This window comes from Semicossyphus pulcher, unplaced genomic scaffold, assembly GCF_022749685.1.
Source record: "Semicossyphus pulcher isolate SPU_LCO1_2020_fin unplaced genomic scaffold, fSemPul1.0.p SCAF_1, whole genome shotgun sequence".
NCBI classification, from domain to species: domain Eukaryota; kingdom Metazoa; phylum Chordata; class Actinopteri; order Labriformes; family Labridae; genus Semicossyphus; species Semicossyphus pulcher.
In genome coordinates, this window is record NW_027211603.1 from 13,003,031 (window position 1) to 13,021,733 (window position 18,703).

The following is an 18,703-nucleotide window of genomic DNA, read 5'->3' on the forward strand; positions in this document are numbered from 1 at the left end:
CGTACGTTTTAGTCAATCTTGATGCTGAATAATAATCATCATCCCTGGAATAAACTTCATATTTCTGGATGAACTTTTGTACTACTGTATTGTCTCGATGCAGTTCATCACACTTGTTCACATTAGAGTCTAGGAGGGGAGAGGAGCAGACATATGGTGAGGTCACAGCTCTGGATTGATCGTGCTAACTGGTGCATGACTCAGTCCTAAACAGAACAGCTGGTGGTCTGAAGAGCCCGAGGTAGAGCCCCGGGGTGTGAGATGACCGGCCCACTCATTTACCGGCAGCTTACACAGGGGACGGGAAACAGCGGGGCTCTGGGAGCAGGAGAAGACTCCTGGCTTCTTTTCAGATTCTAGCACCCTGCAGGAGCCAAAGAACACGGCTGTGCCAGGAAGCATCACAATGGCAGATGTTGCATTAGACACATGGAGAAATCCAAGGGTGCAGAAACTGTAAACACCGGACAAAAGCTAGTAAGTCCATCAGCATCAATAAGGCTTTCCAAAATTATCCTTTCAGATGGGCTTTGAAATAATGAAACTACGAAGGCTGGAGGTTTTCTTTCTCAAGCCTCATTGACATTCTCAGAGCGAAAGGACTTCAAAGTGGTCTCTCATGACATTAAGGTTACATGAGCTTGTCACATTTGTCATGACGGCACGGCTCCCTGGAGATGCTCTATGTGGCCTCATTCAGGTCAGTGGTGTGAGTCTGGAGATCTTTTTCCTGCAAGGCTGCTCTACGCTCTCATCAGATACAAGTGTAGGTGAATTAAATGAACTGTACGTCCACCCCCGCTGCACTTCTTTAGCTCCACAAGAAGTCGTTCTGTAGCACTTTGTGAGTCCAACAAGCTTCATTTCAAGCCAGTTTGAGCAAAAATACAATTTGAGGCCCCATTATACATGCGAAAGGTACATTTAAAGAGCTGCAGTATTATAAGCTACTGTAATAAAATAGTGCAAACACTTTTTAAGCAAACTTGGTTTAAAGGGGAGGTATTAAGCTAATTTCAAGCTTCATATTTAACTTTAGTGAGGCAAAATCCCATCTAGATTTCAGGATGATTATTCCCTAACTTCACTAACTTAGGCGTTGTTTTGTCCTTTTGAAACAGACTCACAATGTTTAAAGGGGAGTATTATGCTAATTTCAAGCTTCATATTTCACTCTGTGATACCTGTGAAGTTTCTCTGCCTGAAACGACTCAGTCAGCTCTGTCCCTTCAAGAAACCCCCGCCTCTACAAGCCCGCTTTCTTCCGATTGGCCAGCTCTCCGAAGCCTGCTGTGATGTCACAAAGTGCAGTGTGCAGAAAAAACTGTGTGGAACCTGGCGTTCACAGCAGCCTGCAGACCGAGCTGAGAAGCCTGGGGATTACTGCAACATACTTTTACCTACAGGTTTGAAACTTCACCCACGTTTAGTTTGAACATCAAACATTGTAACATTATATATATATGTCTTAACATGTGAAACAGCATAATACCCCCTCTTAAAGCAGCGACTAAAGCAGCTGTTTCAATAGTTTGCCATCCCTCAGTTCCAAAATTGTGTTGCCAAAGTTTACTTGCACATGATATCCAATTTAAAAGAAAAATGTATCATGAAATTCATTAATATAAGTATAACTTTGGCTCTAACAGATCTCTGAGTTACGAAAACATAGTGCCTAAAACCTGAGTTTAAAGCAAATGAGGTAACACAGGGTAAAGAAGCATAAGGCAAACCTCTGACACATGCCAGAGTGTCATTATATCCCCCCAAGGCATTTCACTGCAGAGCCTATTATTTAATGTTATAATTAAAGCCCAGAAATGTGACCCCGGGTTAAGATCAGCCCTCCACATTTTCGCATTAATATTAAAATAATAAAGACTTCCAATTAGTCTCTCCACCTCAAAGCCGCAAACGAGATGGCGCTTAACTGGGTCATGAACTCGTGTAATCGGTATAAATTTACCAATTTATAACGGGGACAACATGCTCTGCTTGCTGTCTTGTTCTGGCTCACCACTGCTGCTCTGTGCACAACAAATCTGAATACTTACAGTCCTCTCATGCTGGTTAAACTATTGCACAAATTAGCTGCACAACGCTGCCACAGAGTATCAGAATGGATTTCCTGTTGTCCTGAATGTTACATGGATCAAGAGCGTCTGACTCATGACTCATGTTTGTACAAATGGGAGAAAGTGGAGCAAAACACGACATCTTACCGAGAGCACAAAGACCCTCTTTTCTTTATCACTGAATCTCCTGAACTGAACCTTCACTGAACTGCCGCTATTTCAGGGCAACGCACGGCACAAAAGCATCCACATAGCATCACAACTCAGAATGTCTCAATCTAGTTGTGGCGCGTTTTGCGATGTGTGACAATTGTCTTCCTGTTAGGATAATAGTCTGACTATGCCACATGTTCTCTGCATGAATTATGTAAATAAATATCCAATTATTTTTCCCTATTTGCACAGAAGAAATCCAGTGCCAACATCTTTTCAAACTTTGAGCCAAAGCACCGAAATGTAGTGACCCGGCACATTGTCTATCTAAAGTTCTGAGAACCTGACTAGACCTAGACTTTTTGGTCTCTCGCCATCAAAAAGGTCAATAAAACAGACTTTTGTTCAGTATTTTGGCCATTGTACAGCAGGAAAGAATGTGACTTTGCATTTGCACTCCAGTCTTTTAAATACAATTGAATATTTAATTTGGTCTTGAGGAGAGAATTCATCGATTTTTCCCAAAACGGTTGTGACTTAAACTTTAGACAAAGACCAGGTCAGCTGAGTCAGTCCCATCTTAAAACATCCTTTAATCAGAGACCTTTTATTAATTCTTTTTTCATCCTTTCCTTGACAGAGGACAGAGGATGGTGTCAGAACAGGTGAAGAGAGAGTGCGGATGGGTGGGGGTCAAGCCCAGGGCCGCCGCATCGAGGACGCGATTTAACCACTAAGCTAAACCTGCGACCGCATTTCCTGGTTTTAATTTTTTTTCCTTTCCTGGTTTTATTTCTTATTTCTTAAAGCTCCTGTGAGGAACTTTCAGTTTGTGTTGATTTTGGCGCCCCCTGTGGACAAAGCCGTACCTCTCATCTCTTTGCTGATTTTGTCCTGTACATGCTTAAGAGGTGATTTTTAACAAAACGTCTCGTCTGCTTTCTTTAACTGTATATATGTATCACTCGCTTTAAATGTTTGCCCTGGAAAATGTAAACAAAGGCAGCATGCAGTTAATCGCTTCGTCTGACACCTACCCCCCCGCCAGCAGTTTCAGGCATTAAAAATAACTAGACATAATCAATCTTGTCGCTGAAAGTCTGGTTTGTTTTTGTAGGTCATATAAAGTAATCAGAATTAATTTCAGTCCGTTTCATAACAAGCGAAAAACTCCTCACAGGAGCTTTAAGGTGCTACATATATTTATAGAGCAGGAATTAATTAAATCATAATTAAAATAAAGTAACTCATTAACAACATGGTGACATAAGAACATTTAACTTCAAACAAACAAAGTCTGATATGTCTTATCTCATCTCAACAATGAGCAACACCTTCAGACTGGTTTCATAAATGAATAGGGAAACAAATCCACCACAGAAAAAAGTCCCCCACGAATAACATATTGTCCTGAGTAAAATGCTTCAGCTTTGTTTGTGGAAATGACCTAATGTTTACAGATTAAAATATTTATTTGTGACCTTATTGAATGATTTATGTTTTCAGTCAGAATGAATGGGCTTCTAGCCGAGAGCTACCGTCGTGCTCGGGAACTCTTTGATGTTTTACTACTCTTTATAGACAGCTTACATGACCTGACATAAAAGTTCACCTTGTTGTTCAGTACTTGTTTCCTAACTAGTAAGAGAGCGTAAAAGTGTTCCAGTATCACAATATTCAATTTTCTGCCTCATCAATTCAGTGACAAAGACATCGCTATATTTAGAGTCCTGAATGATGTTCACAAGCCTTAAAGTTAGTCATTGATGTGCTTCTGTGACTTGTTTGTACTCAAAAACGTCTGCAAGTTGGAGCATCTGCACTATTGATTGCGATTCATCAAAAGCCCCCCCGCGGTTTCACTTCAGTGGAACCAACACGCAGGTCCTTCAGGGGGAGCGACTGTCTATGTTTCTGTAAAACAACATCAGAATCATTGTCAAATCTGTAACGCCAGTACCACCATCGCTGTCTGCGTTTGTTGACAGCATCTGATGTTTCCATGCCGATTTTGGCACACCATGTTTATCAGTGCTTAATGCTTGTTTACTTCACAGTCTCTGAGGGGCGGCTTATTTAGCAAATCACCTCAGCCATGTCTTGAAAACAAAAATAAGAAGTCCCCAGCGTGAGATGTATTTGCATCCTTGACACCTCCATATGACACGGGGTTCTCCCAGAGCACCCAGCGGCTCTCATCTCCCTGAGCCTTATGATGGGTGTCAAGCCGGGGACTTCTATTCAGAGGCGTCCCTCCAGAGGCAGAAATGCTCTGTGGGCAAAAAAGAAAGACCATGGCAATAAACACAACAGCATGCCGTGGTTCTCCAACATGCATAATGAATAATGGTAGCCACACACACTCACTTTGCTGGAGGGGGGAATAGAGGAAGTGATTAGTGCCGTCTGTGTAGTAAACAGTGTGTTTTATATGGCTTTGGGTCAATCCTAAGGGTCTCCCTACACAGACGTTAGAAGAGAGGCGGCCCTGTAATCGTTAATAACAGCCCACTATTCCCACATGTCAACAATTATGTGACAGTGTGACCCCCAACATCCATAACAACCTTCCTGTAACACCCTCACACACTGACAGAATTCAGAAGGGAAGCACTTTTCCCAGCGGAGACAGATCACATGTGACTTTGCCTTCTGTTATCTCCTGTGGCAGTTTTTCTTTCATCAATGTGTTAATGAGAGATCAAAGCAGAATGCGGCTTCTCTTTTATTAGAAACAAGAGCAAAAGGAAGCATGTAGCAATACTTCTGTGTCGCGGTGTTCCCAAACTAGTATCGGAAATGCCTCTGATACTGCCTCAAACACTGGGTCAGGTATCGGTAAGATCACCAGTTCATGCACTGAGCAGATACTGTAATTTATCAGCCCTGAATAAAACCAACTTCTTCTGGCCAACTAACAAACAGCAGTCCACACACTAAGGTACACTGTTTAGCCAACATGGCTGCCACCGTAGCTACTGTTTTTGAGCTGCTGATTTCAGGTAATGTTTACATTACGATAGCAAACAACAGCAGTGCAGCTCTAGCAGAGAATTTAACCTAAGTCATGGCTACACTGAATAAAGCAGAGTCACGGTAAAAATCAGTGCTCCTCTGATGTTTCGGTGGACAAGACAGTTCCAGAGGAGCTGAAGGACTAGCTGCCGCTAACGTTAGCTAAGTTGTTTTTAGGCACTCTAGCTGTTTTCAGGTTAGCATTCCTCGTTTTTCATGTGTTAATCTGCAACAGGACTAAACAAACAAACTCCTACTCTCCAAAACAAATAAATTTGGTAATAAAAATGACTAAAAAGGGGCGCTGGTTTAGCTCAGTCGGTAGAGTAGACCATATACAGCTAGGCTACAGTCCTCGATGTAGCAGCTGCAGGATCCACTCCCGCCCTAGGCCCTTTGCAGCATGTCTCTCTTCCCAATGTTTCCTGTCTATCTTCAGCTGTCCTGTCAATAAAAAAGGCAAAACATACCCAAATCATTTGTCAACAATCTTAAATCAGACACACAACAAATCTTGAATCGTTATTTATTCCAATGTTTATTCACTAATGTTTTGTTCTCAGTTCAGACCAGCTCTCTGTCATACATTCTCTGATCCAGGCAATGCAACAGTGATAGTAATCTATGACATCCATTCACGGTTCATAGTGAACAGCTGTTACTTCGAAGTCTCACACTGGTAATGTGTCGGTACTCTCCATCAGCTGATTTAAAAATCCAAGTATCAGAATCAGAAGTAAAAAATGTTATCACAACATCTCTAAGTAAGATCAACATTCCCTCAAATTTAGATGGATAACATCCCACCTGACTCCCTCCTTGTGTCCCCGAGCTGCTCTCGCCTCACAGTCACCACTCGTGTCATCATTTCAGCACATGGTTAGTCAAGGACGCTCTCCCCGCTCTCTTTCACTCAGTAAATGTGTCTATTGTCTTGTTTTTTATGTGTCCTCTTTCTTCTAATCCCCTAAAACACAATCACGTCCATCCTTAAACTTCTCGCCGTTATTTCCCAACTCCTCTCGAGGCTTGAGAGGGTCGACATCCTTAATCCCCCCCTCCTCAGCTGATTAAGGCCAAGAGTTGATTGAAAGAAAAAGTGCTATATAGCAGTCTCCTACGCTAGCCAGAGGCTTTTCACACAGCTTGGAAGACAGCAAAGATTGTACTAAGACAGGCCTCCAGGACGCTTGCAGACTGCGTACATCTCTAGCTTGCATGTCTGCGGAGGGTTTGACTCATACTCCAGGTCAGGATGACTGTCAGACGTCCTCATTAACCAAAACTAACAAAAGACGGGAAAAAGTACAGCTGGAGGATTCACAATCAAGCTCATTTACGGGTTTCATGCACACAATCTGTCACGCTCGATAAAAAACAAAACACTTTTGTCATTTTCTCCAACAATAGAGATGCAAAGCGAAAGAGAGACAGGGAAAGTGAGGCTAAACTGCTCCACACACAAACAAACACGCACGCACACACAAACACACACAGCCTAATCTCCCTCACATCTCATTAACTGTTCTCTCTGAAGATGTATACAGGCTGGCAAGAGACTTATTTCCAATTTGGCAGAGCCGAGAGCATCTTAATGGGCTTTGGAAAAAAAAGGCCCTGCTGAATTTTTATATGGATATTTTTCTCAGCTGGGGCTTTTACGGCGGTATTCCCACACTTTCACTAAAGGTCTCATGTCATTCCATTATTTAGAGATTAGACATCTGGCTGCAGAGAGCACATCTACTATTACCCCCAAATATATGCTGCGTATCTGCCCCACGTGTAGAGCGAATTAAAAATACATCAGCGCATGACGATTACATGGCTTTGTGACAATACGCCGAAACACGACACCTGAAGGTTAACTGGAATATGACGATAATAAACAGCACGTAGGCCTTCAAAATAAGCTCGTCTCCTTGAATCATTTGAATTTATATTCAATAAAGAATCAGGCCTTCAAACATGTATATAAAAAACAGCCTTAAACTTGCTTTAAAAATATACAAGTGATAAATCACAGCTCTGTAACTAATACATTTAAACTTACTTTTAACTTGACTAACAAATTCTTGCTGCTTATGGCCGTGTGTGTGTGTGTGTGTGTTTGAGGGTGTGTATTTGCAATGCACTTCTCTGTGTCACTGTATTTTATGCATCTTGTGTTGTTGTCTAATTAATTCAGTGTTGTTTTATAAGTCTGTGGATGTTTTAACTGTGGCCTGCCAAGAGACTGCACATAAAAATGAGCTTTAATCCAACTCTGGTACAAAACTACGGAAGCCCGAAGCGGACATGCATCTATACATTTTATTAAGAGTAATTTCCGGTCGTTCTCTCAGCATCTCGACTTATTTATCTCATTATTTCAAGATAACAACGCTGCACCACCGTAATGTCGGATCAGTGTTAATTACGTTGTTAATGTTCAGCAACGATCTTTTGTACATGATGATGACGAGACATTAACGAGTTTTCGTTAATGAGAGGAGATGGGACTAAAATGTTAGTGGGGCGTCACTGTGCGTCCAATCTGTCTGTCAAAATACAAGCAATGCACTCCTGTAACTGGGTAACCCGGTTGGAGATATCGGGTATCACGGGTATCAAGGTGGTTGTGAACTTTCTCTGTTATCCCAGGCTTTCAGCTTCAGGCTCTGTGCGCGCTCAGAAAAAGGGGGCGTTCTTCCGCAAAAGAAGGAGCAATCACTGGCTGTCTCTTCAGTCAGACTGTTTAAATGAGAAGCGATGATAATATTTAGTAATGCGGTGTATTCATCATTCAGTTACTGCTGGAATTTAAAATCTTAATTTTAGCTGAAGCAAACAAGTAAAACAAGAACAAGGAGGTTGGCTCGGGGGGGGCAAGCTTTGTTATCCTGAGATAACGTAAAAAAAAATAAGTCAGGATCTCGAGAAAACAACTGGAAATGAGTCGTTATCACAGAGTAAATACAATGTATGGATGTATGTCCGCTTGGGGCTTCCATACAATCCATCAAAAGGTCACATTTATGTTTAATTTTGCACACGGGCCCTTTACAAATCAAAAAAGAAACATATCAATACAATATTTTGCTGTTTTTAGATTTAATAAATGTTACACTGCCTCACAAGAATCTTTAATTGAGATGGTAAAATGTGTTGGAAGACACTTTACTTTGACAACCTGCGGAGACGTCTGTGTCACAACAGCTCAGATGTTGACAGTATTAACTGAGCTGTGTAAAGAAGGTTCACCAGGGTCCCGACATTCATTTAAGAACAAAACAGCTGATATCTCATAAGATCTCCGATATCGAGGTTGCGTTTAAGGGAACTGGGAAACAGCACGCATCTCACAACTTACAAACAGTCAACTTAAGATCATAGCGATAAAGAGTGAGTCATGGCATCGGGAATCCACATGAGGAGAAATTATACCGGCTTTTAAGACAGCTAATAACTGTTGTGTTAAGAGGAATCAAATAATATTCTTTAAAGCTGCTACGCATGAAGCCCAGAGGTAATTGTTATTCTTGTGAAAGGAAATATAAGACTCGGGCACGGCGTTCACAAGAACGGCAGCACATCAAGTGATTTTGTTTCAAAGCCGTGGCAAAGAGCAGAGTCCACCCCTGAGAATCCCCCCCCCGCTCTGTGTAAGGAGATGTTGATATTAACAGCAAAGCCTCGGAGCAAGAGCTGCCTAGAAGGGCCTGACTGAGGCATTCAGGAGCGGCTGTGTTCATGAACAAAGGGCTGACAATCATGCGGTATTGTGTGTGTGACACTTTAACTAATGCGGTGCGCACGGGGGTGATCCTCACAGGCGAGCTGGATCGTGGGCTGACACCCGGCAGGCGGACACTGACACTGACAATATGGAAGTAAGAGTGGAGGGAATCACAAGCTGCTAAAGTTTAATGAAGCTGTCCGGCAGAGTTTTAGACATTTCTCACACTCAAAGTAGTGCGTTTCAGCTGCAGCGCTCCATCCTACCCACCTGTTCTCTGCAAAGAAACCTGGCGCTCCTCCAACAGACGTCCAACTCGAAGAAAACCAGTGGAAAGCTTGTAAGATTTCTCTCCCTGGCCTCTTCCTCCCACCTCCCTCGTAATGTAAAACCAGCGCTCATGAGTCCTCAGGCAAAAAAGAGAAAGTAACTCTCTCTAATCAATGACATAGGGAGTATATTTGACCTCTATCGCAGTCAGCTAACTCTGTCAATTACATTATGTCTGCAGCAGTGCCAAACAGTTGTTTCAAACCAGAGTGTGATGACGGTTTCCCGCGCACAGCAGCCAGTGTGACAGAACTGTAGCAGTGCTGAGCGTGCATTACATCTCCTCATGGCAGCGACACACGTGTTAATGTGGTCGTCTCGGAGGCAGCGGGGGACTCTCAACCAGATGTTTCTGCCTTCAAAGGAGGAGGCACATTTATAAATGTGAGACGTTATTATTAGCACTGCCACTTTGCCACTTTAAAGTGTCATAAACGGTAGTTATCCATTGATACGGAAGCACAGTAAAGACATGACAGATTTTTATTTACAGAGGAAAATAGTGGAGCCGCACTGATGGATTTTACTGATTAGCAGTCATCTATTAAACTTTTCACCAACTATTTTGATTATTTCTTAAAGCTTAGGCAACATTATTTCATAAGAACACATTTGGATCATTGCATGTCACCAACAGATGCTACAGAGCATGAGAAACACACACAGATCTGCGTCATATCTGCTCCTCTCCTAACGTCTGTCGCCTCCCCGAGCAGCATGATGACAGACTCTTGATAAATTACACGTGCATCACCTCCGGCACATCTCATTCACAGCGGAGATGAAGTTTACACTTTGTAAAGGTTGTTCACAGAAATACGGAACAGTTCGCATGAGGAACACACACAGATCAATGTCATCACTGCGCTGCTCACTGCTGGATCACATTATTTTAAATTCTAAGCTTGGAGATCACACTCTGGATCATCTCTCTCTGACACACGTCAGTTCGGGATCTGTCTCTCCCTTCGGTCAGTTCGGGATCGTCCCATATTAAAAACTTAAAAGCAGTCTCCTTACTTGAGAAAAATAGAACGCCACCTGCCAAAGTGGCTAGTAGGACTGACTGCTAATGTCAAGCCCTGAATATTACATTAAAATGATGTTGATGTCTGATCTGCGACTGATAGCGCCCGCCAATTTGTGTTTAGTTGGTTAAAAAATGTGTCCGGTCTGAATCAAACAACCAATCAGGGTCAGCTTTCACGTAACGACCCAATCACAGTGAGTTAGTACAAACTAGCATAATCCGACCTTAGCGTGATTTGTGTCGGCAGAGCGCGCGCATTCCTGTACCTCCTTTGCCTAAAACCACATATACTGCTAAAGAAGCAAAAAGGACGAAGAGCTTGGAGGAGAAAAACGCGACAGAGAGAGCCCGAAATAAAAAGAGGGATAAGACGAGGGTTAACGTCGGTGAAGCATTTTTTAGATGGCGACAGCTGCGGGAGTGTTAGTCTAAGTGTACATGAGGAACTTACCTTTGAGTGTGACATAACTAGTTTAGAGGAACGGGCCGTCTCCAGGGACAACGGCTGACTTTACAGGTCAAGCCCAGCAAAATGCGCATACATGTTTGGTGCGTCATTTGGTGGGAGAGGCAGAAGGTTTTTCCATTTTGTGTTCATGTTGCTTATTGCTTATTTAATATGTTTGAATAATTATCAAGAATAGAGGTCGAAATCCTCTGATTCCAGATTCTAATAGAGTATGAGGAAGTCTTTTTGGTTTCCTTTCCCCCCCCTATATGGGATACCTTCGGGTGGAACACACTGACAACAAGACATTGATAGCATCATCTTGGGCTTCAGCCATTTTATTGGCCAAACAACTAACTGAAAATAACTTTAATTTTTAGCCCAAAAAAGTATCAAAATCCACATGGAAGTTACCCATGACCTCCCGGTGTTATCCTTCAAACATCAGTTGGTGCTCCTGCTCTGATGGTTTAACAGGTTCTTTATGTTCCGGAGACGTTTTATGACTGTGGAGCCCCTGAGACTGATTCAAACACTGCTGTAATATTTCAACAATGATTGCTCTGTAACACTTGCACAGTGGCAGTGTACATGTGCGTATTCAAAAAGGTCTGACGAGAGTTCAAAGAAAGAATCTCACATTTATCTCAAGCAAACTAGTAGATTTTTATAATTAAAAAGTATGTTTAATAAAAGTAATTGTGCTGTACATTCATTAATGAGCCTGTTGTACTTCCATATGCAACATCTGTACAAACATATCTGCGTTCGTCACCTCTTAAATAATGCAGCTCAGCTTGTCGCTGGCAGAGAGCTGTCAAAATAATTAGCCTAAGCTAATGGGAGCTCATGACCCGAGGTAACCACCTCTGCAGGAGCATTAAACATGCGTGTTTTGCATCGAGAGGCACAGCAGTAACATGTCATGGCATATGATGGAGGGATGAGCGCTAACGCCGCTCATGCAGCTTAGCACACGTTTGTATTTGCATAGCTAATTAGGCGTAATTGAGTGCTTTCTACAATCCCATCTCCCGAGGCCCATATCTAACTTCTGTTGTGTTTACGCAAAGGTTATTTGGAGGCGACAAAATCCAATTACACATAGTGAACCGGCTGTACATGACTTGTTATAAGGATCTGATCACAGCTCCAAAAATCCTCTTGAACTATGATGGAGCCAACAGACCTCTGTCTCTGCCTTTACCGTGCTCAAGATCTAAGGAATGAGATAGAAGAATAAAGTCTGAAGCTCTGCATGATCAAATAAAAGTAAGTCCAAGTATTTCACAATCATCATTTATAAAACGTTATCTGACTCGATCAGAATTCTTATTGTAAAAGGAAACCGCTCAGGACGGAGGTGAAGGCCAACGAAAACTGCCTTTCACTCCTTTAAAAACGGTTTAATCAAATAAAAGCAAAGTCCAACATTCAGTCTCAGAATACATTAGATAAGAACACGACTGAATAATAGTCCAAATATGAACCTTGAACAAAATCTACCATGTTAATGTTCCCATACCACATCTGATCTGGTATACACACGTCTGACTCAATCAGCAGACTCTCTGCACATCAGAATTCCTGCCATACTCGAACAAATTAAGAGCAGCTTCAATACTTGGATCTGCTGCACAAAGCTGTGTTCCATCTTAAAACATCACTTCACAGCTAAATGAGAAAAGGGGCCACATCAGAAGACGCTGTCTGTCGAGCTTCTGTGTTCTGTCGTATCAGAAGGAGAGAAATAAAAACACTAGAGGAGCAGCAGCAGTGTTACTGCTCTTAAAAGAGACTCTGCACGTTAATTATTCCGAGCATGGTGTCTTTCCTTTTCATGAGAGGAGTCTGCTGGAATGTCTCCTTTTGGAGTCGGTGGTAAACTGAACACAAGTTGCTGCTGGAGCAGAAGAAGTTTTCTTTATACATATGTTGCTAAAGCTCCTTGTGCAGACTCTCCTAGTGAAAGTTTTGACCTCGAATTGGCCTTATCAAAGTCTGCTGAATATAGAGTTATAATCTTTGGTGTAAGAGTACTCGAATGCAGGGATCCCTAACACGCTCACATGTGTGCAGTCTGTAACAAAACCATCAAACTCCCATCCAACCAAAAGCCCGTTTAAAGCAAATAAGGCGGCTCTATGATCATTACTGCATGACACTGCCAATTACCAATCCACTATCTCTATTCCGTCTGTAAGAGGCAATGGAGGGATTAACTTCAGGCCTCTCTGCTTCCCCTCTTCCATCTCATGAAGCACACTATGTTTACTGACTAATCTGCTTCCCTGCTCTGACCATAAATGTGATTACCACCACACAAGAGATAATAAAGCCCCATATCTCTGCTCTACCAAAGAGCATGAATTAAAACCTAAGCTGTAGCCTTGAGGAATATCGAAAACATAAAAAAACCCAGAGCCAAAAGAGTACTGGTGCTGAGTGCATACAGCCCCCTACTGGTAAACATTATTCACTATTTAGACAAATACTACAACACACAGCAAGCTCCATGATCCTGCTGTTGAATGCAGGCAACAGGTATGCAGCCACTTTCACAACACATCTTCTGGTTCCACTGAGCCGAAGTCAGACTTTCAGCGTCTCCTTTTAAGCTGCTCTATTTATAAATTATTGCAGAGCTGGGTGTCTGGAAGTGAAGCACAGTCTGAGGTCTCACTTATGATGCTCGGGCTGTTGGTTGGGGTGTTAAATGGATCGATTTGTAACCTGCGGGTGCAGGCGCCTCTTTAAGAACCTTCTGTTTGACGGTCGAAAAGGTTCAAACAGGTGATAAGTTACACAAGAGTTTTACTAGTTTTAGTGTGAATTAAGTTTGGCTGCTTTTAACAAAATCAAACTGGCTTCTAAAATGAAAAATCTGCAACAAATACGTTCACAAGATGAGGATGTTTGCCATGCTTAAAGAGCAAGACTTATGCTTGTGCACAGGTGGATTATCATATCTGTAAACTGAATTTATTCTGCATAAAATATCATTGACAACAGGCGTGCTGTGCTTCTTCATTAGTGGGAATGGAGGGGATCATGCTGACCTTTAGATGTGCAAATATCACAAGTAGTTCCACTTTATTGCAATGGCATGTGGTTTAGTTATCAAAATACTTCAAATAAAGCCAAGGGTGCAAAAATCACCCTAGAAAAAAACTGTGTTGGTATATGAAGGCAGAACCAGACTCATAGTTTCATGATTTCCAGCTCGTCTCTATCCGAAACCTCTGATCTAACGTTAAGACGGGACGCTAGTGCTGTTGACATAGTTCATTCAGCTCGTGTGTGGTAACCATCATCGAATTCGAGGACATGACACGTGGTTAAAAAAAAGGTGCCCAAACGCAAGTGTCTCCTACCTGATATTTCCTGATGAGGCACATTGACGAGGCTGAATCCTTTGACGTTGTAAGCTTGCCTAACCTCGCTACAGCTCCGCGCTTTGCTTTCTCCGGCAGATGACAGGGACAGCACCGACAGAGTACATAAGGCGACCTGCAGTCTCCACATCGCACACATCAGTGAAATCCCGGGTTAATGTTGCACGGGGAAATACTCCGGAAGAAACACAAATCCAAAGCGGCTGTTGGCAGATCTCTCCAGTTAGCAGGACGTCAGATGTTCATTGAAAGAAGAAATAAAAAAGAAACCGGTCCTCACTTTGGGTTCTGGTACGTCCACCTCATTGCTAAAAAAAAAAAAAAGCTTCGTGTCTTCCCCCCTCGAAAAGAAAAAAGAACCCGCTTGCTCCCTTCTTGAAGAAATCCGTGTGTTGCTACCTGGTGCTCTGTGTGCCAACAACTTCTCCCGCACACACACATACACAGCAGCAGCAGAGCAGCAGCACCTCTGTGTGTTCGCGTCAGCGTGAGGAAAGCCAAATGCAACCGAGACACACGCTGCACAGCGAGCGGAGCGCACGAGGGCAGGGCCAAACATGGAGTGGAGAGGCTGCGACTTCAGCTGCTCGCATCCAGGGGCGCGCGCTGTCCTCCGCCTTTATGCATCCTCCTTGGTAATGCGCACAGCAGCACGAGTGTGTGGACACATGTTGGATGGAGGAGGCGCGGGGAGGTGGAGGTGGTGTAGGCGGAATAGACCTACAGTACACATCGACATGGTTATTGTCTGAGCACTCACAAAGCTCCACTGTCTTTCTCATGATGAAAACCTATGGAATAAATATGATTCAGGTTATTAGATCGGCCTAGAACATAAGAGGCTTTTTGGCACACATGAATAATTTAAAACCAAAGTTACCCTGACTCAAGCATCATTTGTGCGGTTTTATCCACAAATTACGTCCTACTTTGTCTATTTAGAATAATTTAGTTCCTAATTTTTAGGTCAGATCCCTGACAGTGTGTGAAATTACCTCCTCTCCTTGCCTTTTGTTCCCTAAATCACGCAGCCTTTCAGACTGTTCTTGTGTACAAAACCACAAAGGGGCAGAGCTGTTTGTGGCTCTGATATTTATGAGGCTGATTTTACCTTATTTAAACTCCTCCAGCCACAAATAATGCATCACCTTTGGCAGCGCCGAACTGACTTATCACACTGTAACATCAAAGTGTGTCATTATTAAAACATGCTTCTTTTAACAATGAGACAGCTTTGTTGGAAGCACAAGAAGGGAGAGTTGTCTTGTTATAATGAAGGAAATCTAACAAGAAAAGCATCTCGTTATAATGTGAAAGATTTTCTCTGGAGAGTATAAAAGTAGACTGCGTCTCGTAATATCCCGTACAAACACTCCCACGGTGTGCTTTTGTGGGTTTGGGAGCTGCAGCTGGCTTGTTAAAGCAACTTTAAACTGCGGAGTAAAAGTGCAATCAGCCATAATTCAGGGTTGTGAAATTTAAAGGGGAAATCAGGAAAGCTTTGTAGCTGTGGCTGGACGGCAGATATGCATGCGTGGGTTTATAGGAAATGATCCTGTCTTAATTCCTTTAAGGCTACTACAATTGGAATATTAGCTCATTTAAGCAACATGAGATTCTTTTCCGGTCTGTTTGTCGACACCGTGAAGGATGCTGTGCTCTAAATTTTAAGTTATTGGATACTTTACCTTTGTTAAATATTAGATAGCTCAGATGCAGAGAGAAGAAAAGAAACATCTATCCAAGGTGCCTGTCTGGGCTCAACCCTGGATGTTTTCCTTGTGCGTGGTTAAAGCCCTCAGAGCCTCCCAGCATCCCGCTATAACAGAGAGTTTATCTTCCCCGCTACCTAAAAAATGTATGCTGCCATAAATACTTTAGTCAGAGTTAGGTCTAACAACTATTATCATAGTCAAAACTAATATATTAAAAGTCTAAGCAAGTGTATAATTCAAGCAATGCAAGTTCAGCTCAACACAGCTTCTTTGTCCACATTGTTACGGACTCCTTTGTACGAGCCAAGAGTTCAACAGAAACCTCACGTATTTATCTCTATCAGTCAATGTCATCCTCTTTACAAAACAATCCTGAGTAAGAAAACAAAACAAGAAGCAAACACATACTGTGGAGTCTGGCGGTGGGATAAATACAGAACATATTGTCTCCTTACTTGAATAATGGCTGCACGTATCCAGAGCAAAGTTGCACAATGGTGAACTCCGACCTTAGTCTGAGAGAGAACACAGATAACTGCAAACACATGCATGAATTGTTGTATTGTTTCGAATCAACTCAAGTACATACTGCCAAGATGGAGGTGTAATATGTATCTTTACCTTACAATGTTAGGCAGAAGAGTTGCAGAGAAGACAGGGACTGAACAGACCGGCAGTCTGGCTGTTACGGCAACACAGGGATGGACTAGACCTCCTCCTGCAGGTGAACGTGTCATATTGCTTTGATTCTCAGTGGGTTGGTTCCACAGCTGTTGCATAAGGTGGCAGATTGACTCAAAGTCCATAAGCAGAAAGTATACACTGATCAGCCATTACATTATGACCACCTGCCTAATATTGTGTAGGACCCCCTCTGCCGCCAAAACTCCACTAAACCTCTGAAGGTGTGCTGAGGTATCTGGCACCAAGACGTCAGCAGCAGATCCTGTAAGTCCTGTAAGTTACGAGGTGGGGCCTCCATGGATCGGACTTGATGCACTGTGTTCTGACAGCTTTCTATCACAACCAGCATTAACTTGAGCTACTGCAGCTCTTCTGTTAATTCGAACCACACGGGCCAGCCTTCGCTCCCCACACACATCAGTGAGCCTTGGCCGTCCATGACCTTGTCGCCAGCTCACTGGTTTTCCTCACTTGGACCACTTTTGGTCGGTACTGACCGCTAAACCAGGAACACCCCACAAGAGCTGCAGTTTCAGAGACGCTCTGACCAACTCGTCTAGCCACAGTTGACCTTTGGCAAAGTCGCTCACATCCTTCAGCTTGCCTATTTTTCCTGCTTCCAACATGTTAACTTCAAGGACAAAATGTTCACTTGCTTTGTTATTAATATTATGGCTGAGTGGTGTAGTGGTTATGGGAAGGTTTATAGAAAATATTTAAATAATTAGCAAATTGGCACACATTATTCAAGTCAAAGTCAAGAACTTTTACACACTTTTTTAGTAATTAAACTTGTTAAGAGCAGGTTTCAGCTAGCATGCCAACGACCAATAAATCCGAAGGTGTCTTATGTCTTTTTTACTGATACTTTTGACTTAAGCTCTTGGGGGTTTCACTGCAGCTGCAGTATGAGATGGCACTGACCGCATCATAGACGTCTCTACTGCCTCTCTGTGTCTGATCTGAGTTGTAGGTGGAAGAAGACAAGCAGCTGTTACTGCAGGGACACCTGTAAACCTGGTTATCTCTGTGATGTATGTCGAGGATTTTACTGTAGTTAAACACTAGATATCTGGTAGAAACTATTAGATGTTGAAGTCATTAAATGCCTTTAAAAAGGTATTTCTCAAGTTTACTTCACCTTTTAAACAGTTTCAACAGAGGGCCAAATGTGTCTTCTGTCCTGTGCTGTTATCAGCCATTCAAAGTAGAGAAAAGAGGATTCCATTATGCTGTGCTCTATCACAATTTTACCTGTAAAAATTCTGTTCAGACGTGATGTTTTGCTCGAATTCTGAGCCGACAAAGGACCGACCATGAACCGCAAGAGACACATTTCTCGGCTCAAACTTCTCTTTTTACAGTTTTTCCAATTTGTGCCAAACGCAACATTTCTTCTGACTCGAATGCAGACATGCCACGTAACTCCTGCTGGGTTGTCTCAGCTTCAGCACACACTTCTGTCACAACTACACAGTGGCTGTCAGAGAGGAGCTGGACGTCTGTGGCCTTGACTGAATAACTTTTACCTTCATTCAGACTGTTAGAGGGGTGACAGAGATTATCTCAAACATGTCTGCGTTCGCTGTCAGAGTAACATGTTTAGTTCCTCTCTGCCACCAAAAATACTGGTGGCACCACATGAGAGAGAAACATGTCAGCCGTGTGATTCGTGTATAAAGACATATATAGGAGCTACATGTAGGCGCTAAAAGAAGGAGCTTTGGCCTAGAAGAAAAACCTGTTTTAACGGACAGGCTTTGCTAATTAAGAGATTTACAGCCAAATCCTACCTTTGCCGGCCCTCTTGTTCTGCTAGAACTTGAAGGGAGACATGCAGTTATGAGTAAAACTGCCAAAAACTACATAAGAAAGGACCTTTGCATACTAAAAAGAACTCCTCTTAAGTGAGCTTTGTAGAACTTGTAATCTGCCAAAGAGCACACACAGTATGCAACAACGCCATATCTGCGCTACTACAGAGTGCACCGACAGTATGTTGGCCAGGCCTCCTTCTGACGCTGAAAATACAAACTCCAGTGGGAGTTGACCACAGCACTTATTACACATTTTGTTAACCTGATGCACTTTGTTTGCCTCTGTCATCAACTCTGTTTGGATTGTGAAAGCACTGTTACCA

At 42.6% G+C, this 18,703-nt stretch overlaps 1 protein-coding gene across 1 annotated transcript in view; it reads right to left on the reverse strand.

Moving 5' to 3' along the window:
* gpc6a (glypican 6a) overlaps positions 1–14,368 on the reverse strand; it is a 162,442-nt gene extending 148,074 nt beyond the window's left edge. Inside the window, exon 1 of the mRNA XM_069657950.1 lies at positions 14,144–14,368. Within this exon, the coding sequence (XP_069514051.1) occupies positions 14,144–14,303 (160 nt within the window). The 5' untranslated portion in view covers positions 14,304–14,368. The remainder of the gene's footprint in view (positions 1–14,143) is intronic.
* Positions 14,369–18,703: the final 4,335 nt, after the last annotated feature.